Below are 22192 nucleotides of genomic sequence, written 5' to 3' on the forward strand. Positions count from 1 at the left end.
TAATTTAACCCTCCTGTTATGTTCTGGGTCAATTTGACTCGTTTTAAGGTTTGAAGATCTAGGGAAAATAGTTAAAAGTATTTTTTCAGTTTGAAACGTCTTCTGCTTGCTTGAATTAGTGTGATCAATATATAATTTGAAAATGGTTCGTCTCACATATTTGCAAACACCCCCTGCAAAAACTGAAACTAAAACAAAATTGCAATGTTATGTTTCAATGTTATGTAGTTTTATGAAAAACGAGAGAATAATTCTAATTGAACCATTACCTGTTAGAGGTAAGGAACAGCATTGTACTAAACATTGATAGAATAATTAGTAATGGAGTTAGTACTGAAATATTTAAACTGCTTGTAAGGATTTTTGGGGGGGTTTCAGACATCTTTTGGATAGTAAAACATGCACCAGGTCATATGACCCAGAAACACCATTGCTGTTCCTGACAAATTAACATAACAGGAGGGTTAAATGCTTTAAGTGACCAACATTTTTAAAAGCAGCTACTACATAGACATAGCAATTGAGAAAAGATGAACAGATAAAGTAGGCTCCTGAATACAGCACATTAAACACAAAGCTCAAAACTGCTGAATTATACTTAAAAGTAGAGTATGTTTCTGTTTGGAAAAAATGACACACACACACACACACACACACACACACACACACACACACACACACGAGGGTGATGGTTTCCTTGGTAAGAGCCCTTCCTACCTGGGTACGCCTGCTCCTGCAGTGTGCCTTAGGCATCACACCTGCAATACACACGTCTTCTTCACACACAGTCTGCCCTGTGAGCAACAGAAACAGAGGAAGAGTGTGTGTGAGTGTGTGAGTGCACATACATGTGGGTGTTTAATGATTTATGACTGAGTGGGTGCATAAGTAATGTGTTATGACATTTCAGTGATCGCAGAGCTGAGAAACATGAAGTAAAACTGATCACTGGACGATACTTCAGTGAACACACTAATGCGCATTCAGGGGCATTCCCTCTGCATTTTTCTTTCCTTATTGAGTTAAACAGAACACACATCATACAGCACAAGCAGCTGGACAGGAAGACCAGGCTTTCTTTTTGAGGAAGATCAGGCTTTTTCAGGATATTCTTGCTTGCTTACTCACACTAGAAAGGGAAACACATCCATGTGTGTTATAGGCACAAGGTTACAGGTGTGTGTGTGGGTGTTGCATTTTTTGGTTTTCAGGTTTTCGAATATTGTTATACATTGAAACGTACAATACCTATTATACTTATTTATACAGTGGTGCTTAAATCAACCAGCATTATAATAAATACAAAAAATCATATCATTTTTAGAATTTAATAAAAAAATAATAATTTTCAATATACAGCTCTGGAAAAAAATAAGAGACCACTTCAGTTTCTGAATCAGTTTCTCTGATTTTGCTATTCATAGGTATATGTTTGAGTAAAATGAACATTGTTGTTTAATTCTATAAACTACAGACAACATTTCTCACAAATTCCAAACAAAAATTTTGAACATTTAGAAATGGCTGAAATAACCAAAAAACGATGCAGAGTTTCAGACCTCAAATAATGCAAAGAAAACAAGTTCATATTTTAAAATGTTTTAAAAGTTTAGAAATCAATATTTGGTGGAATAACCCTGCTTTTTCATGCATCTTGGCATGTTCTCCTCCACCAGTCTTACACACTGCTTTTGGATAACTTTATGTCACTCCTGGTGCAAATATTTAAGGAATTCAGATTTATTTGATGGCTTTTGATCATCCATCTTCCTTTTGATTATTTTCCAGAGGTTTTCAGTTTGGTAAAGTCAAAGAAACTTGAAACTCATCATTTTAAGTGGTCTTTTATTTTTTCCTAGAGTTGTATGTCATTGTAAACAGATTTTCAATACATTTCTGAGCATTTCTATTGATGAATTAATCAAGAAATTTCATACAATGTAAAAAAAAAAATACTCCCATACTAACATTATATTAGCACATGAAAGAAAAACTATAGCAATGGGTGTACAAGGTTTATTGTGTGAAACCGATGATTTATAACAAAATATAAAGAATGAAGATCATCAATTTAAAAACTTCTCCTCAGGGGCATCCAGCATTTAAACTTATCATCTGATACCTAGTTATCAAATCAAAGCTTCATTAAAGTAAATCAGGCATGCTGCAGGTAGAGCTGAACTAATTAAGTGTATGTATGTGTAAGTGTGTGTAAGTTCAAAGAGTAGTCTAACTAAACCCTGGTTCACCTATAAACAAATTATCAAAACTTTAACTGACAATCGAGACAGTCCTGTTACTTTCCTATGTGTTTGTGTGGGTCTTTATTACATTTTATTGTTATGTAGTGTTATATAGTGTACAGAACAAAAGTAACAGCTGTTTTATACAATTTATGTAGTTTAATGCAGTTGTTGGCATATAAGCAAAATCTAAGCAACTATTTATCTTGTGTGTTTAAGTGCGTTGTTCTTGTTGATTATAAATATTAATATTAAATATGATATCAAAAATAAATGCAAAAAATCAAACTGAAAACTGTATCTTTTTTCTTTAAGATAAATAGTAAGGAAGGTGTGGCTTCCTCCAGATTTCTCTTTTCAGAGACCCCAGCTACTGTAGGAATTGAAATCATAAGAAACACACCTGCTTTAATATAATTAATATCAAATAAAATACAAAACGTATAAAATATAAAAAGTGTGTTTCTGTAAAGAAAAGTTCAGAACATGCTATAGAACAACTTCAACCAAATATTTATTCTTATAGCATAATCCTTTACTCCTTTACTTTCTGTATGTCCCAAGTCAATGTACATGTCCGGATTTATAAGTGCAAATAAGTATAAATCCTCTATACAGACACATGCGTCTACTTGTTCTGAAGCATATGTTTTGTTTCAAGTTGTTTTTTAGCTTGAATGTAAAATATATTGTACAAAAAAACATTAAACATGGTGTGTACAAAATGTGCCAAATTTAATATGATGTGTTTAATTTTTCCAGTCTGTTAAAAGCATAAAATTGGGTCTAATATGTTTGAAAAATATAAATGTTCAGCCTTGTTTCCTGTAGACTTTTTACTCTTGTTACTTATATCCCCCTAGAAAATCATCAACAGCATGCCATGTTTGTGTGTGATATCTGCCATCCTGTTATTACCCTGTAAACGCACAATTAGTTTGAACTCAAACAAATTAAGTCTGTTTTATGTAAAATTGGATATTTCCAAACATTACTCAACTATTATGAATTAGGTGAACATTTTTGTGCACATATACATTTAAATGGAGACCTTTGAGTTGAGTCAACTTATATACATAACTGAGTTACGCCTGTTGGGACAAACTATTTGCATTTTGGGTGTGTCTTCCAGTTTCTGATACTCACCATCAGTGTAGAGCCATTCCCCTCGGGGCTACATTTAACTGTCTGGTCTCTAATTCACTTTTTCTAGGCTAACATTGTGAATATTTATAAAATACATGTTTAAGCAAAAAGGAAATTCAAAAGAAAAGTAGTAAGAAGAAATCTACATATTTATTTATTTGGAACACACAATACGAAGTATAATTTATGGGCAAATTAATTGGTATAACAAAATTTTAAAAAATGTTAAATTAACTTTCCCTTAGTTGTAATAACTTGATGTTTTAAGTTATGCTAACTTAAGGGTTCATTACCCGTTACTAAACTTCATTAAGGCAACCGGTTTGCTCAAATTTCTGAAGTAAATTCAACTTATCCAGGCCTACAGCATATGCATTCCAGAGGACTGTTGCATCCTTCAGCAGAGTGTAACTGTTTATAATGTATATACTCAAGCTCTGGAATAAGTAATGCATTTCTTTGAATTTATCAAATTGAAAACTCTTCGAATATAATCAAGAGAAAGATGGGTGATCACAATGCATCAAACCAAGCTAAACTGCTTGAATTGTTGCACCAGGAGTGGCATACAATTATCCAAAAGCAGTGTGTAAGACTGGTGGAGGAGAACATGCCAAGATGCATGAAAACTGTGAAAAAAAAACAGGGTTATTCCACCAAATATTGATAACTGCATTTTTTAAACTTTATAAGCATAAACTTGTTTTCTTGGCATTATTTGAGGTCGGAAAGCACTGCATCTGTTTTGTAAACAAATGCTCTAACTGACAATATTTTATTGGAACTTGGGAGAATTGTTTTCTGTAGTTTATAGAATAAAACAACAATGTTTATTTTACTCATATACCTATAAATAGCAAAATCAGAGAAACTGAATCAGAAACTGAGGTGGTATCTTAATTTTTTTCCAGGGCTGTATATGCGTATTGACTCTAGGAGTGCGCGTTAGCATGAGCGGCATCAGCCCACTCCCAAATCAGCGCTGATCATTTCGAATGATATGGAGAGGAGGGTGGATGTGTCACGTGACCGTCTCTCGGCGAGATGAATCAGCTGAAGCCCGCGCGATACAAAGTGACGGAGAGCCGCGCGAGCGCGCGTGCCAGCGAGCGAAAGTGATGCGCGTGTTTCCATATTTTCTGACTACAGCCAAACCACACAGCGAGCTTTTTTAATGGCAAATCAACAAAGCAGGAACATGAAAGCGAGGCCAGCTCCTCGGCTGAGAGCAGAAATTATTCATCAGCGCTGGAGTGTTGCACTGCGGGCGAAAGAACCTGCAGCACCGCTGCTTTTTAATTGCCAGAAAATGAGTGTAAACGATAGGATAGGAGAGGAGGTGTGTGTGTGTGGGGGGGGGGGGGGGGGTGGGGGGGGGGGTTGTGTGGAGGGGGAGTGGGGGGTCTGGGGTAAAAGAAGGCAAGAAGGCCCTCGTGATTCATAAGGGCTGAATAAGATAAGTCTAGCGCAATCAGAGATGCATGCATGCCTCTCCTCCTTACTCTCACCATCATCTCAGACTGGCCTGCCAATATAGAACGAGAGAGAGAGAGAGAGAGAGAGAGAGCTATGGAGGGATTAGGTGTGAGAGGGAGTTTACTATGCTCGTTTTGCGTGAGGAAGCTGCAGGATTACAGATAACAAATGTTAGTGCGGAGCTCTGACCTGCTTGCCGAGAGTAAAAGGTGCGCGCGCTTCTTGTCGCTCACTTTCTGGAGCGCGCGCACCATCCACTATAACAGCAGTGAGCTTATGTGACGGTTACGAGAGGATGAATAAAAAAGAGCGGGAGGAGGAAAAGAAGAAGAAGAGATAAAAAAAAAGAGCTTTTAGGTAGAGAAGGTAAAAAAAGGGATGGAAAGTATAGGATACAGGAAGACTAGTTAAAAAACGGCTTGTTAAAAAAAAAGTAAGTCAGTCATTTTGCCCGGATGTAGTATTGAAGTATTGACACAGTGATCGTTAGCAAATGAAGCGATTAATTTTCGTGACCGGCTGCGTAAGGATGTTGTCAGTGAGGTGCAAAGTCTAAGCCGATTTGCTCCAGACTTTACACACTGCTTGCTCCCTCAGCGTGTGTGTGTGTGTGTGTGTGTAGAGTGTGTGTGAAATATTTTTTTTCCTAACACTTGGATTTTTATTTTTATTTGGATGGTCCATAAAAGACAACTCCTAGATACTCAACAACCCTTCAACTAACTATTTTAGTCTTATTAAATGCAATTTAACTCTTAGTTAAATCAAAAGTATTATCTACATAACCTAAACCTACATCTAACCCTAACCCTAAACCTAACCTCAACCATGAATCAACCCTAAAACCCAGCCCTAACCCAAACCTTAACCTAAGCTTTGAATCACTCTAAACCTAACCATAAAATGTTATCATTAAAGCTTGGGTTAAAGTTGGGTGACGGGTTACATTCAACAGAGAATCATTCACATCCACCTTAGAGTTTAGTTGCATTTATTAGACATGCAATTGAGTCTAAGATTAATGTTATAGTTAAGGCATCTTTAAAGGACCATCCGAAATTGAAGTGATACATTTTTTTTCTTCTTTTGTGTTTCAATACTATCTCACTCACTCAAACAAGCTAAGAAAGTAAATCTTATCTAACCCCTCCAATACCACTCAACCCTTATAAACTCTTAGCCTATAATCATCATTCATGCACTGCCCACTCTCCTCCAGCCTGCTTCTGGCTGGTTGGTTGAAATTGCTGCTGGGCTTTGGGGACTCCACCTCTGCTCTGGCGAGTGACCCAAGCCCGAGCAGCTCTCAGACCGGTCAATGCACAATTAAAAGCAGTCTAACTCAATTGCGTCTGCCTTGCAAGTGCTTGACTGCAGACAGCGCTAAGACACAGGCGGTCAGCGTCTGGTCGTGACCTCTCTTCGGGAAAAAATCTGCTTCGCCATGGTCACTGTCTTGTGTAAAAGACCGGGTCACATATGTGCACGGCCTGAGCAGACAGGAACAATATGGACCCTTCCGCTGGTAATTCCTGTAAGTAAGCAGCATGACTGACCACTGACATTGCTAATGGCTTATTATGATGGGGTCAGGGTGTTTTCTTCCGGTCAATCAGCCAATCAGCACAACTGACCTATCTGTCCTCTGCTAAATACAATACACTAAACTCTAAGACCTCTACAAACTTACACCATCCAGCTCCCTGACTGGTCAGCTCCAGTTTACACAAGAGCAAAAGCCAGCCACCCAGTCCTTAAGGCCTTTGGAAACATAATGAGAACACAAAAGTAAGAAAAAGATACATCTCGGTATACGTTACAGAGGCACACGGTGTGACCGAAGGGGACAACAGGGCTCCATTAAGCATGCATTAACATGAATTACTATCTAATTAAAAGGAAGCACCTCATTAATAACTTTGGAGAAGGCCTCTGGACATCTTACGCGGATGTGTGTATGGTAATGAGTGGAATGCTATGCTATGAGTCTTCATAGCTCTTTCTATGTGGCTCAAAAAGAAACATGTTAATCCACAGAGGTGTTCGACATCAGTAGTTAAATATTTAAAGTAGCCCAGCTGACTGCCTACATAGTAAATCATCTCATTACTTCTTGGCTGAAGAGCAAAGATGCAGTGCAATGCAGTTTCATATACGTTGTGCTTGTAATTAGAGGTTAATTACATAGTAATAACGTTATTACGGGTAATATTAACCAATAATTTTTAAAAAAGCAACAATTTCACATTTTAAATAACAAAAGCAACCTTTTCAAAACGCTACCAAATAGAGCTTATTGACACTGACCCCAAAAAGTATCATTTTTGAATTTCCTTTTTTTGTTGTTGTTGTTATTTTTAAATAAATGTGCATGAATGAGGTAGAACAGCTCCCCTAATAAAACAAATTTATTGTTCCGTCTTTTGGTTATGTTTTCTTTCCCCAATCAGGCTTTCTCTGTGCTAAATTAAATGCTGTCATGCACAGTGAACAAATCAAAGATATGCTGTGTTGTAATGTAGTTTTTGAATAACAAAATAAAAATGTATTTCTTGAGAGCAGCCCAGGAAATAACAATGTTAATAGCAAAATGTATATTGTTTTCTTGGCTGTTGTCTCAGGTTGTACAAGTGAGCATTAACCATTAAGATTCTGTTATTAACTTATTAGAAATGTTAAACATAAACTTCAACAAACAGAGTTGATTTTATTATCACAAATAAAAACCTAGGATGCAAAGATTTTGATTCAAATCTAAAGAAAAAACTCTAAAAAGTACAGCATCCTGCATTGTTTCTACCTGGGCTGTGATTACCACAGAGCAGATACACACCCAAAATTAGCATTCAAAAAGCACTGCTGAAGCATTTGAAGGATTAAAGAAGTGTGGTGGGGGGCACCTTTCTGACTGATTACACTCGATGTGAATGCATACTGATGCAACACAATCCATCCATAGTTTCAGTCTTGAAAGCTGACAAATTTTGTATCTGGTAAAAGTGTTGTGAAAATGTTTGCAAACGCAGTCTTCCCTTGAGCCTGGTTTGAGTGTATCTCAATTGGCATCAGAGCAAGTTGGTCTCTGTGGTCATTGTCCCTGCAACGTTTGCAAGCAAACTACATTATGGGAAGGGAAAGACATAATAGTGACTTAGACTTGATCAGCTATTGAGGTGATAGACAGAGGAGAGAGGCCCAATGTATTCAGGTGCATGCTTCTAACCCCTTCAGCCCACAAGCTGTTTACCTCTCTATCAGCTGCTTACTAAGAGCCGGCCCGCCATCCATATTCAGGCGGCACAAATTCCACTGCTTATCGCAGCAGCCCTCTCCAAAAGCTCCCCGTGTTCCCCTCCGCACATACATACATACATAAACGCATCTTTATGGAAGCCAGTGGCAAGTGCACACCCAGGAGGGGGGACAGGATAAAGATCACCTTGAATTCAAAGTAGAGGATTGAGGCCTCAGTGGACAGAGCAGCAGCCACACAGGTTAGGGCACCAAACAAAGTGTCTGTGTGTGTGTGTGTGTGTGTGTGTGTGTGTGTGTGTGTGTCGGGTTGTCTTTTGACCTGAAGAAACATAGTCCTATTATATGTGGCTAGACTAGACTATATATTGAGAGACACATAAGTCCAGTTAAAATGTCATATCATCTTAATTTGTCTATTTTTGCATTTTTTTATTTATAAATTGAGCTTAGTCACTAATTTTAGTCTTATTCTGGTTTTCTTAGTTTTATAAATATGTAGTCAGTTTTATAATTGAGTTTACTGTGTAAATTTAATGTTATTCCAACTTGCTCAGCTATGATTGTAATTGACATGAGGGCCTGTTTAAAATAAAGTTCTCTTTTTTATGTTTACATCAATAATACAAATGTATGAGTCAGGTTCTAATTTTAGTCATTTAGTGCTAAAGTCTAATTTGCATAGCTGTCCAGATAATTATTTTTGCACACTTAAAATATGTTTTTTTTTTTAAATAGATAGAAATTGGTAAAGAACTATTACACCAAGTTCAGACAGCCAAAAGGCACTTTCGTTGATGGCACTACTGAAAAAGCCCTATGTAGCACCTTTTTTAAAGTGTGGAATCTAGAAATTTGTATTTGCATTGTGATAATGATGAGATACATTAACTAATAGAAATGCAACATAAGGTTATATTTAAAAAAATGCGTTTATCTGACAGTGATATGTTTTTAACATTTTATATTATTCATTTTAAATACTATTAATAAAACGATAAGTTATATTGTATTGTTTGTGTTTGTTTTATGGGTTTTAAGTAACTGCAGCCTGAAGTGTTAAACCTTTTATTTTTTCCACTTCTTGCATTCAAATAAGCTACTCTGTTTCATATGTGTAGAAACTGCCACAAAGCCTTAGCACACATTTTTGGAGTGCAAATTGAAATTGAGGTTATACCTAGGGCTACATGTTCTTTTGACCTTTTTAGGCAATTTGAATAATTTCCATTTCTAATAAAAAATATTCTTCATGTCAGTATGGCAATTTAAAAAGTTTTCTCTCAGAAATTGTGTCCAGAGTGCACACAGATACACTCACACACACTGGCAATTAAAATGGAACTTGGGCAACATTTATATACTATAGCAAGAAAGAGGAGGGTAAAAGTACACCCTTCCTTATTGTGAAGGGAGTGAAGTGAGTATAAATGTCGTTTCCCACACACTGAAACACACTCTTCTCTTTTGCGCGCGCTCTCTCATCCTCTTCCCATGGTTAATTGCGCGCTGCTGCCCGTCATGAATATTCATGCGGGCGCCTTCAGAGCCCCGCCTAATTAGCCCAAAGATAAGTGGAGAGATGGAGAAAGATGGAGAAAGATGGCTCACACCTTTCTTTTTTCTCTCTCTTCTTCTTTTTCCTCCGAAAGAGAGCCGTTCCCCTGCGCGTCTCCCCCGGGACCGGGAGACCGGCCGACTGGGCTCAGTTCGTTATGCAAAAGAGAGCGAGAGACATAGAAAGAGAGAGAGAGAGAGAGAGAGAGAGAGAGAGAGAGAGAGAGAGAGAGAGGACATGCCCCATGCCTGTCAAACAGGGCTGCAAAAAAACAAACGGCCACACGGAAAGGAATGCTCCAAAAACACAACAGACTTTCCCTTAACTTCAGGGAGGTGAAGCTTTTCATTAAGACTAGAGTGTCTAGAGAAACGCTACATAAACACATGTGAAGTGTGAGTGTGTGTCTGGCACCGCGACAAAACTAATCCAATACTTCACTTTCTTCACTCTCACTCACTCTCTTTCTCTCTCTCCATACATTAAACCTCATCCCTGTTTTAAAGTGTTTTTTCTTTTTTCTTCTTCAATATTCGTTGCTGTTTCGTCTTGTTTGTCCTGTTAAAATCTCATTACATATTTAACATTTTAATAAAATGTTAATTTCAGATCATGTACCTTAGCGCTCAGCGGATTGAATAATGCCTGTAAATGCATTTGACTGTTTTATCACGACAGTTTAATGTTAAATTAAACGTTACCGTGTGTAGTTAAAGCTTATTATTACTGACGAAGGTCATTATAAATATACTAAAATATGATTTTTTTAAGCGGCTATTTAGAAACACAAGCTTTAATGACTTTTTTTTTCGTTTAAAATGTTGGGCTGTTTGAGAAACTGTAAAAGTATGATTTTGCAGAATAGAAATGCTCGCAAACTGTATAAATGCATCGGTATTTTGAAGGGAAATATTTCAGAAAAATTGTAGAAAAACTTTTAGATCTAGTTTATTAGATTTTTAAATAAGTTTTCTTTTACATATTGAAAATAATCGACATTATTTAAATACTTTGTATTTTTTAGTTTTGTTTATTTTTTAGTTTTTGCACAACTTAAACAACTGAGATAATATGCTGTAGTTGTAACTGGCCGCGGCGTTCATTTCTGCCCTGTGTTGATGAGCTGCAGATTTGTCAGAGCAGCTGAAGCGCGTTTGTGTCTAATTACATTCAGATAACTTAAAGGGACTAGATGAACGAAAACGCCTGGTAATAGCACATCCTGTAACATCGTAATTAAAAACTTTATAAACTGCTTCATAAAAAGTAAAACACTGCACTCTGGAATTAGCATTAAACATAGCCGTTTTGATTAATCTGTTTTAATTGTGGTGAGGGAAAGATTCACGCTGTTAAAACTGCGGCTAATATTAAAACGAATCGAAATATGAAAACGAGCTGAAATCATGCACAGTGAAGAGAAACAGCAAATTAAAGATAAATGACCATTAAACACCATAAAGTCCCTTAAAAAACTGTACGTTGTCAAAAAGGCTGCAGCCAAATTTAGTGCGTCCTCAGTGGTCAAAGACCACACTTGTCCTCTACTGTCCTACTAAGACCATACAGAAGAAGGCCTGTTATTCGTCTTTTCCTGTATGGACGATCATTCATGAGGAAGATCAGTGCGCTCCTTTCACTTCTCTCTCCATAGCAACCTCGTGCATCCCGGCAAAAATCCCCCCTCTCGCCCCCCACAACACAGGGCAGTGGGACTGGAAGAGGAGGCAGCACGAGCATCTGGCTGCTTTGTAGCCCCCTCTGTCCCAAGTACAAGAGCTAGTGTGTGTGTGTTCTGTCGGGATTTTGCCTCCCTCTACTCTTTATTCCCTCTCACACGAGAGAGAGAGAGAGAGAGAGAGAGAGAGAGAGAGAGAGAGAGAGAGAGAGAGAGAGAGAGAGAAAGTGTACAGTAAAGCAACATCCTCATTAAGTCCGTCTCGGAAAAACGGGTACATCGCACTCAGCCCTCATCACACACATAGACACACACACACACACACATACACTTGTGCTTTATAGCCAACATATTCATCCATACATTGCCACTGATTTTGTACATAATAGCCCCACTAATGGTTTAATATCAAACGATAATAAATATGATATTGATCAGCGACGTAACAACACAAAATTATATAATGTAATTCATATCACCAGCGTTATTATTAGGATTGAGGTTAGGAATTAGAATTAAAATGTTAATAATATGTGTGACCGGCGAACACCTCTATTTTTCGTATTTTGATTAAGACAAAACGTAGTAAACGCTTAAATACAAATGAATACAGGTTTATAAAGCAAAATATGTTACACACTATAGGCGAACATCTATATAAGCATGAGTACAATGATGCATGTTAAAATGAATTAAAATATATAAATACATTTTAAAAACGTTTTCCCTCAACCGTTATTAGCCACCTTAAAACAATATATAGCCGCGCATCAGGATCCAGGGTTTTTATCTCCTCGTGCGACTGAGTTAAATAAATAAATGATTGCTGGACATAACCACGCCTTTGACAGAGTGGTGACGAGCACCTGTGACCCTGAGAGCATCCCCGTCCACTCCTTCATTCACTACCACAGAAAGACAGATGGAATAGGAAGAGTGCAAACTCACCAATGGGAAGTCTTTCGCTCTCGCGCCCGACTTCTTTCCCACAGCATCACATTGGTTTCTTTTTTGTTTGTTTTTTCCTCTTCCAAAAGCCTGCGGAAACAGCCCGAAATGAGAGCAAGACAAATGCACAAACACGAGGGGTGGCCAAATAAAAATGCATTAGAATAAATAATTGAAATAGGACTGCTACCCAAAAAAGAGAACGGAAAAAGTCCTGTAAACAGCTGTGGTGGTTGGAAGGAGCGCGCGCGCCTGATTGCAGACTTTTACACGACTGAAACAGGAGAGATGTAAGATTTGTTTAAAGCCCCACATTTCCATTTAAGAACGTGATTGTGTTTGCAAAGATCCCTTTCAATCTTGGCATCTCCCCCTCTCCAGCCCTCAGCGTCTCCGAGGCTGCTTTGCAATTCATAGAATTGGTAATTTGCTATTGGGACAAAACGTGAAGGGAAAAATAATCAGATCAGCCGGGAAAGCAGCGCGAGGAGAAACCAGGAGGGAAAAACGCAGGATTTCTCCAAGTTGCTGTTTAGAAAAAGAGAGAAAGAGAGAGAGGGAGAGAAAAAAAGAGAAAAAAAATGCATGGAAAGGATTTTTTATGGAAATAGGCTGAACTCTCTGCGCTCGAGTGAAAGCCCAAATTCAAAGGCGGAGAAATTCAAACACAAAAAAAGAAAGGGCGTTGGAACGTGGCAGGATGTCTTTCTGTGTGTTTTGGGGGGCACGTTTGACAAACTGAGCTATTACGTCAGGAACGTGTATATTAACTGCAGTGCCAATACTGAAGTCCAGAATAACTGCTGTGATGTCAAACACTTTCTGCCGGTGTTTCATGACGTTTGTGTTTCTTCCATTTGTACCTGGAAAGTCGGATTGTGTGGCTCCTGTAGCAATATTAAAACTACTGTGCGTTAATAGAGTCAAGTGATGTGGAGGTGGGTGGGTGTGTGGCATATTTTAGAGTAGTAATGTACTTGAAAAGGGAGGGATACAGTTACTAACCATACTAATTTAAAGAAAGGTGAAAGGGAGGGGGCTTTTTTTCTTCTACCCCAGCTAAGAGGACCGCACTCCCCCACGTGGTTTAGGTGCAAAACAACCCACAACGCCTCGTTTGGTAGAAAACGAAGTGAGAGAGAGAGAGAGAGAGAGGGAGGGAGGGACGGCCAATTGCCAGTGAGTGCGATCACGGACTCTGACCGGAGGGAATCACTGGAGGCCCGTCGTGCGTCTCGACCAATCATCGCGCTCCGGGGGCGTGTCCTCCTGCCCCTCGCCCCTCCCTTCGGCAGGTCGTCGCCTTCCTTCGCTCTAAAGCCCATCAGCGCCTTCCGAGGGGCCGTCAGTGTTTTCCCGAAAGTGAGAGAAGCAGCAACAACATTAGAAGCCTTTACAGCCTGAGCGGCCATGGCCACGACGGCACAGTACATCCCGCGGACTAACGCGCTGCCCTCCACCCCGCTCGTGCACCCAGACTCGGACCGCATGCACCAGGGCACCACGTACCGCGAGATGCAGAAGATGATCATGCACCACGACTACCTGCAGGGGCTTGCGGCGTCCAACGCGGGTCACCCCATGAGCGTCACGCAGAACCAGTGGCTGCCCAGTGAGTGGACCGGCCAGACGGAGCACAAGAGCGGCCGCGAGGACCTGCCTGCGGCGTACCAGCGCGCGCACCTCGCGCACCAGCCGAGCCAGAGCGCCCACCATCCGCACCATCACCACCACAACCACCACCACCAGCATCACCAGCACCACCACGGCGCCTCGTGGGCGGCGGCCACAGCGCACCACCTGCCCCCTTTGTCGCCGGGCACGGGCGCGCACCAACCATCACTCCTCTACTCGCAGACGGGCTACGGCATGTTGAGCGCGCCGCTGCACGAGGACGCGGGCGGTGGAGGTGGCGGTGGAGGTGGCGGAGGAGGTGGAACGGGAGCCGGGACGGGCAGCGAAGGCGCACTCGAGGCGTCCCCACACGGGCCTTACGGCCACCAGCAGCAGCAGCACGAGCTGCACTCGGACGAGGATGCGCCCAGCTCGGACGACCTCGAGCAGTTCGCCAAGCAGTTCAAGCAGCGGCGCATCAAACTGGGCTTCACGCAGGCGGACGTGGGCCTCGCGCTCGGCACGCTGTATGGCAACGTTTTCTCGCAGACCACCATCTGCCGCTTCGAGGCGCTGCAGCTGAGCTTCAAGAACATGTGCAAGCTCAAGCCGCTGCTGAACAAGTGGCTCGAGGAGACGGACTCGAACAGCGGCAGCCCCACCAACCTGGACAAGATCGCGGCGCAAGGCCGCAAGCGCAAGAAGCGCACGAGCATCGAGGTGGGCGTGAAAGGCGCGCTGGAGAACCACTTCCTCAAGTGCCCAAAACCCTCGGCGCACGAGATCACCACGCTAGCCGGCACGCTGCAGCTGGAGAAGGAGGTGGTGCGCGTGTGGTTCTGCAACCGCAGGCAGAAAGAGAAGAGGATGACGCCTGTGGGGGTCCCGCACCCCAGCATGGAGGACGTTTACGCGCAGGCCGAGACGCCCCCGCTGCACCACACACTTCAGAGTCCCGTTCCATGACCGACTGACCGACTGACTGACTGCTACGTGCACTCATTTCCAAACTACTGAGAGTCACAGTGAAAAAGACAGAGAGAAACAGACCAGCAACAGCAGCAAAATGAGCGTTTAGAAAAGGACTAAATGGATTGGTGTTTCATCTCTTCCTTTGCGTTGTTTACCCCGAGAGGCAACACACTCACACACTCACTTTAGAGCAGAAGTTGGGTGTGAGTGGAGTGACTGAAAGAGTCGGTTTCTTATGCGTTCAGACAAAAAAACAAATACATGTTTTCACTAAATTCTTAATTAGTTGGGGTGCGTGTGGAGAAAAGAAGTCTGGTTGTTTTTAATCGAGCCCATAATCCACAAAGAAGAAAGTGTGTCTGTGTGGCTGGTGTTAGTCTTATTTTAGATGAACAGAAGCTGGATGGATCATACATTGGCCATCATCCACTCTCACACTGCTTCTCCTCGATCACCTGTGCTGTTTTACTTGATCTATTCTTTAGATTTAGTTAACCTTATCTTTGGGATGTGGGGACATTTCAGGGATTTTTCTGGCTTTTGTTGAACATTTTGTGTTTGTATCTCAATTCTACACACAGCAAAGTCTCCAGTGCTGAATGACCACCTGCAAAGTGTGAATCAGTTTCAGATGGCACGCTGTAAGAGTGAATTGTAAGAGCTGTAGGTGTTTATTCGCCTCTGGGGGTTTTGATGTGCACTTCTTGTCACTCTTCATTTGTCTTTCGAGGAAACAATAGCTCGAGCACCGTGTCTGTGTCCGAGCCGCTGAGCCATGATGTGAAGAAGTGGAGCACGAGCTTTGTCTCCACACAACACAACACACACACAGACACACCAGCCATGGGGCAGAAATACAGCACACACGAGTAACAGCCATTGCACACGCACGAGCATCTTATTTTGTACGTTTATTTTAGACTTTAATTTGGACTTTATTTTGTTCCTGAATTCTGTTCTTTTTTACTTGTCATCTTGTTTTCACGAGCACTTAATCTGGCGTTGTAATGTGGCTGTGAGATCGTGTCCATGCTGAGGGAAAGCGTGCTTGTTTAAAGTCAGGCCTTGGGAAATGTCTTTTCTTCTTCTTCTTCTTCTTCTTCTTCTTCTTCTTCTTCTTCTTCTTCTTCTTCTTCTTCTTCTTCTTATTCTTCTTGTTTACATTCTCCAGATATTACCCCAAACGGCGGAGCTCTATCTCTACTGGGTAGGTTTATCTCCCCGGTTTAAAGCGTGCTGAGGGTGAGAGGGCTAAAATGCAGAAGTGCTCAATCTCAGGTAAAATCCCAGCGCCTGTCCAGCTCCACTCCTCTCCAGCCCACTGTGGACCTCCACTCTCTACTGAGCCCCTAACTGTCCCACTGTCCTCCTGACTCACCCCCGCCGGATAAAGGGAGATATCATGGGGGGAAAGCAGCTGCTGTGGGACTATTTCCATTTCTTTTATTCCTTTCTTTTCTGTCATTTCTTTTTTTGTTCTTTCTTTATCTGTCTGTGAGCAGCACATAAACCGAGAGATCCGGATTGACTCATGCGTTTCGTGTCTTTCCTCAAAAAGGCATCTGTGTGTGAGCAGCTTGGAGCAGGTGTTCTCTTTTTTCTTTCTTTTCTTTTCTTTTGCAATCCTGTTATTTGAAACGGTGTGGATATACAACTTTTCCAAAAAACAGAAAAAAATGAAAAGATTTTAAATAAATAGTTGTCATGATTATTTCCAATGTGTAAATATGTCCAATATGTAAACATATGTATTTGTTCTAAGTTTGTTTTGGTTTTTTTCTTTTGTTTCTTTTCTTGTTTATTCCGAGCAGTTTTGTACACTTACTAATTCCAAGAAGATATTTTAATATTTCATTTATGAATTTGACCGTTTATATATCTATATATTTATTTCTTAAATGTGTTTGGAGCTTTTTTGTTGGGCTCTGTTAATTATGTTGCAGTGGATTACAAATGTTTTGTTTACTACATTTGGTTGTATGTTGATTGCGAAATGTAGACTGCAAAGTCACATTTATATTTATGTTATAGTAATATTTTATTACTTACATAAAACGTATATACAAGAACTTGCCTTCTGTCTTTTTTAAAACACACATTTACTCTCTATCTCTATCCTGCTTTCATTTTTCAATCCATTTAGTCATCACGGAAAGAAAAAATAAACTAATTTTAACCATAATAATCAATGCAAAATAATTCAGCAGGCACCGTATGTTTGCAGCATTCCCAACAGTTTATAATGTCTCTGCCTCTGATAAACAACTTTATTCGTTCAGGTTTAGCATGAGATAAGATTTGATCTCAAACGCTTTACTTGGTTAAATAATCCTTAGTTTGTTCTTTATTCTATATGCATAAAATATCGCAAATTCTTGCTTTACCGCTTAATTGTGCACAAGTACAAAACATACAGTCAGGGAATTGAATACATATGATAAAAAAATACATCACATAAACATTTCTTTGTGTGAATAATCTCTTCTCACCGTTTTGAAACAAATATCAGCTGATGAAAAATTAACTGTTGTATGATAGACTTAAATAAGTGGTTCTATAGTTTAAAAGTATTTTTCTTAAAGCATTGGCTGTAAAGTTGGAAAATAAAAATCAAATACAGCACATTTCTGTTCTTTAACCGATCTTACATTATATTTTTATATTAGTTTACTAATTATTTGACTGATTCTGCTCAAGTTTGTCGTTGAACATTATAACTTTAAGTATTTACTGTTAATATAATTTATTTACAGCATTACTGAAAAGCGTCTAAATGAACACTATTCTCCTGCAGGAGGTTCGTCCGCTAGTTTCTGACGATTTCCCAAAAGCTGTTTTTCTAAAACTTTCATAAAAATTAAAAATATTTCGCACGGTTAGTTTAATGCTATTCATATCAAACATGACATTTCATTATATTGAGCACAACAATTACGTTTAATTTAGTAGTTATTAAAATGTGAATGAGCGTACATTAACAAATGACGTGTTAACATACAAACACGACAAGAACGTTTCAAAACATGAGTTTATAAATGAAAATAAAATGTTCTAAACGTGATTTGATTTAAATCTTTGTCACGTTTTGACACCGAACTGATATTATTCGATTCTGGAGTTTTCTTAAACAGCGGCTTGGTAAACAGTAAACCCTTTGCACACTTTTTTTCAGACGGATTATTTCAGGGTCGTTACCGTGTGAATTAAAAAGATATATGTATTTTCTTTCATTTAGCCTTGTAAAGTATGTTAAACAACAACAACAAAAAAAAACTATGCGACATTATTGGCCTATAGCTTGAACCCTGAACACGGTAAACAAAATAATACACCTTCAGCACCAGTGTGTATGAAATACAGCTTCAGGATATAAAGAGGAACACTTCTCAATACTTTAAAAAAGGCAAGAGCTCTTATTTTTTTACACGTAAAAAATATGACTAAATATTTAAATAAACAGTTACATTAGAAACATTTTAATGAAGCTGTCTAAAAGTGAATGTATTAAACACTACGTTGCGACTTTACTTGTGACTTTAACTGCATTCTGTGTGATTAGACCAAGACGTGGTATCAGAATTAAACAGAATTAAATTAACGCAACACTTTTCTTTTCATTACAAAATATATAAAGTTCACCATATTACAGGTGGTAGGGCTAAGACAGATAGGTGTACACAACAATGGGTATAAATGCTCCTCTTTATTTAATTAAAATCAAAATATAAATCATAGAAAGATGTTCTCAACACATAATAAATTAATGTACACTACTAAAACAAATATGAAAAACGTGTTTGTATTTTCAAACTATTACAAAAAATCTTTGATGAACGTAAAGCATCACAAAAGCGTTAAAGAGTCAAAAATCTTCTCGAGTCTAAAGAAGAACAGCAAGTCTTTAGCGCCCCCCAACGGCGGTTATAGTTAATGCAAAATAAGCCCTCTATCTTTCTCTCTCTCTCTCTCTCTCTCTCTCTCTCTCTCTCTCTCTCTCTCTCTCTCTCTCTCTCTCTCTCTCTCTCTCTCTCTCTCTTTTCTATAATTATACGTCTAAACTTTTGAATTTCTGACTGAATTCAATTCCCTGTGTTCAACTAAATGTAATTCCTGGTATTTAGTTCCCAATAAGTTCTGTAGTCAGATGCCCAGTTACTGTATTTCACAATTAAAATGTTAAATCAGCCTTTAAATGTGAAATTTATCTCAATTACTTAATTTAATCTCTGATGATAACATGGTTTATTGATCCCCTGACTCAAACCGCCTTTGTATATTACTCTAGATATATGACGTTTACACAAGAAAAAAAACAGTATATATTTTTAACATCATCATGGGAATCCTTTACATTTGGGGCAAGGATGTAGATGAATGTGATCTGAATTAAAGCTTAAATTTGCCTTTTTACTATCCTATTACCCATAAGGGAACCAGTACTAGCCCAGCAGGCCTGGAAGTTTGGGATGTGAGATACAATATTGTACAAAAAGGAAACAATATGAATTTAGGGTAACCCTAAAGCCTCTGTTGCTGGCGTGCATGAAAAAGAGTAATAGAGGGACACCTCTAGAGTAAACCTCTTATATCCATTTACCAATTACCTCGAGAGTAAATCATACAAGCCACTGCTGTGCTGAGCTATTTGCATGAAAGCCAGCAATTACCTGACAGGTTTTCTCACAGCACGCACACACAGCAGGAGAGCAGGACGCCGGACAGCAGAGCCTGAGCAATGCCTGCAAGTACGGACATATAAAAGGGCAGGAAACGTGGGATTTGTGCCTAGATTTCTTGACCCGAAGAGCAGAAAAGGCAGCTCTTTCTAGAAACTTCTACAAGCACAATGTTGGACTACAGGAAAATAGTAAAGAACAGTATATAACATACAATACTTTCCTCATGCAAGGGATATATTCACTAGTCTGTACACCCCCTGTACAACCCTCTTAATAGGAAATTAAATGTCTTCCTAAAATCTTCCTAAAATCTAATATTCAACAAAGTTTTCTTATTCGCGTTTGTTTATTTTACAAGGACACTGTGATTCATCACAGGAGCAGCATTGTGAACAATTCAGCAATTCAGGACTATTATTAAAAACATTTTTTTTTCTTATAGGAAGATATTGGTGAATGACACTCTTGAGACAAGTGTGCATATATGTTGGGCCTGTTATCTTTATTTGATCTAAATGATCTTCATTCTATCATTACTTTTGCCTTCTGTAGTCTCGCATAAAGTTTACATCTGCTAAAATCAGCAGCATCAGTTCTTGTGCATGAACTAAAAACACAATGACAATGAGCTCTCCAATGTATAACTTGTAGTGCAGAGAAAATTCATGAATTATTTTTTGTTTGTTTAATCATTTTACTTAGTTTCAATAGCCTTCAATTACAGCTGACCTTCTGCACTTTAAGCTATCAGTTTTTGGTTCATTTTGGTTTAAGTCAGAACAATATTAAATTAAAGAACATTATAACCATGTTGTAACCTTTAAACAATTTCTCAAACCTCATTGTATCTTATAACACAGTCTCTATTTTATAAAATGCTACAAAATAGACGTTAAACTTTATAAAAAACAGAAAAACGATAGAAAACAAGCACTATCCATTTATGCATCCATAATACAGCAATAGTCACTCCAAGCATCCTCGAATATTCGACAGCCTTTCTTAAGGGTGGTGTGGGAGGGGGTACTTTAGATCTGCTTGAATTGCTTGCAGAGATTCAGTAAGCTTTTCTGCAAAAGGACAAGACTAAGGTTAATATAGAATGCCTTATGGGAGACTGTATGGATATAATAAAGATGAAAAGGTGAACAACAGAGCATGGGATGGCTCATTGATTCTCCACGGAAAGCATAAAGCAGATGTGCATGTGTGATAACTGCAGATTGGTTATCTATGCATAATTACGCTCAGCCACAGGGAGAGCCGTTCAGAGGAGGCTGGTGCCATCAGGCTTGCATGAGAAGCAGGAGCCGGGCTGCTTTAGCTTTCCCTCTTCGCCACATTATCCACGGCCAGCCCCTGCCAGCGCCTGCCTGCCTGCACAGCCACGGCTCTGTGCTGCACTCGGGCGTTCGGGCCCCGACACCACCTCCTTCATCAGGAGAGTATCATCAAACACAGGAGATGTGGATTAGTGATGATTAGCAGGGATTATAGCTGGTTAATGGTGGGAAAATACATTAGAAGCCACAGGCTCAAGGGGGGGTGGGATTTCGCTCACGCTAGCGGATTTGCATTGATCCACAGCAAATGAATGAGGATTAGCCACATCTATCTGCCAACAGATAAATAACATTAAGCGCATTATTTGGGCACGAGCTGTTATTAATGACATTACAAACACTACAACAATGCTGGTAATTATGCCTGAATAATGCATTTATTGCTATTTTTAAACTCTTGTACTTTTCTTTTAACTGTGCGCAATGATGCTGAGGAGCCTGATGAAATCACACCACTGAAACGCACTGTAAGACTCCTCAATAGCAGTTATTAGCATCTGTATCTCTCAAATATGCTGTACTATACAAATGTTAAAATGTTGAAAACAATTTCTAGTGTGTTCTTTGTGGTACAGTTGTGTGTCCAGTGTCTACTTAAAGTAAAATGGACTTTGGGTGTATTAAAACATGATGAAAATGCTTAGCTTTGTTGAATAGCCCACCTCTGTTCTCCCACAACTTTCTGAGAGCCAGTATTTTGTGCACTTTGCCCAAACAGGCTTTTAAAATGAGTGAGATGGGGCATATTTTGACCCTGCAGATAATTCGCTTTTTCCACTGTTATTCAGGCTCAAAATAGCTCAACACTTCATTGGTAGAATCTGGAGAGCCCTGACATTTAAAAGGAGGCATTTAAGAACTTTAAAACTGCACAAGCAGTTTATTAAAAGCCACTGTTTACAAAAAGTAGCATAGATAAATATCTGGGCGCCGCCACCTTAAATTTAAGTCACAATAAGGTAGGATAGTTGAGCAGATTGCAAAATTAATTTCTTGGAAATTAATGAATTCCCGCAGTCACTGTCGATATTAGATCCCAAAGAACCAACAACAAATTAGATAGACATTGCTTAAAATGTTTTACTATTCGTGCCCAATGGTTGACATATTGTGACTTAAATTTAAGATAGTGGTGCCCAGAGATTTACCTATGCTATGGGATGTAAACAGTGGCTTTTAATAAACTTCTTGTGCAGTAGTAAAGTTCTAAATGCCTCGTTTTAAATGTCAGGTCTTTCCAGATTCTACCAACAAAGTGTGAAGCTACTTTGAGTCTGAGTAAC

General features: G+C 39.3%; 1 protein-coding gene and 1 long non-coding RNA gene across 2 annotated transcripts; one reads left to right on the top strand and one right to left on the bottom strand.

Moving 5' to 3' along the window:
* Nucleotides 1-228: 228 nt before the first annotated feature.
* LOC107197683 (uncharacterized) lies at nt 229-12983 on the bottom strand. Its single transcript, XR_001518706.3, has 3 exons — nt 12492-12983; nt 12302-12391; nt 229-794 (listed from the first exon to the last, which is right to left on the bottom strand). It is a non-coding gene; the product is annotated as an uncharacterized LOC107197683 (long non-coding RNA).
* Nucleotides 12984-13617: 634 nt separating this feature from the next.
* pou3f1 (POU class 3 homeobox 1) lies at nt 13618-16956 on the top strand. The gene has a single exon (XM_007243165.4). It carries the CDS (start codon nt 13712-13714, stop codon nt 14879-14881), a length of 1170 nt encoding a protein of 389 aa, XP_007243227.3. The 5' UTR covers nt 13618-13711; the 3' UTR covers nt 14882-16956.
* Nucleotides 16957-22192: the final 5236 nt, after the last annotated feature.

The sequence above is a fragment of the Astyanax mexicanus genome, chromosome 6 (assembly GCF_023375975.1).
Source record: "Astyanax mexicanus isolate ESR-SI-001 chromosome 6, AstMex3_surface, whole genome shotgun sequence".
Lineage (NCBI taxonomy): Eukaryota > Metazoa > Chordata > Actinopteri > Characiformes > Acestrorhamphidae > Astyanax > Astyanax mexicanus.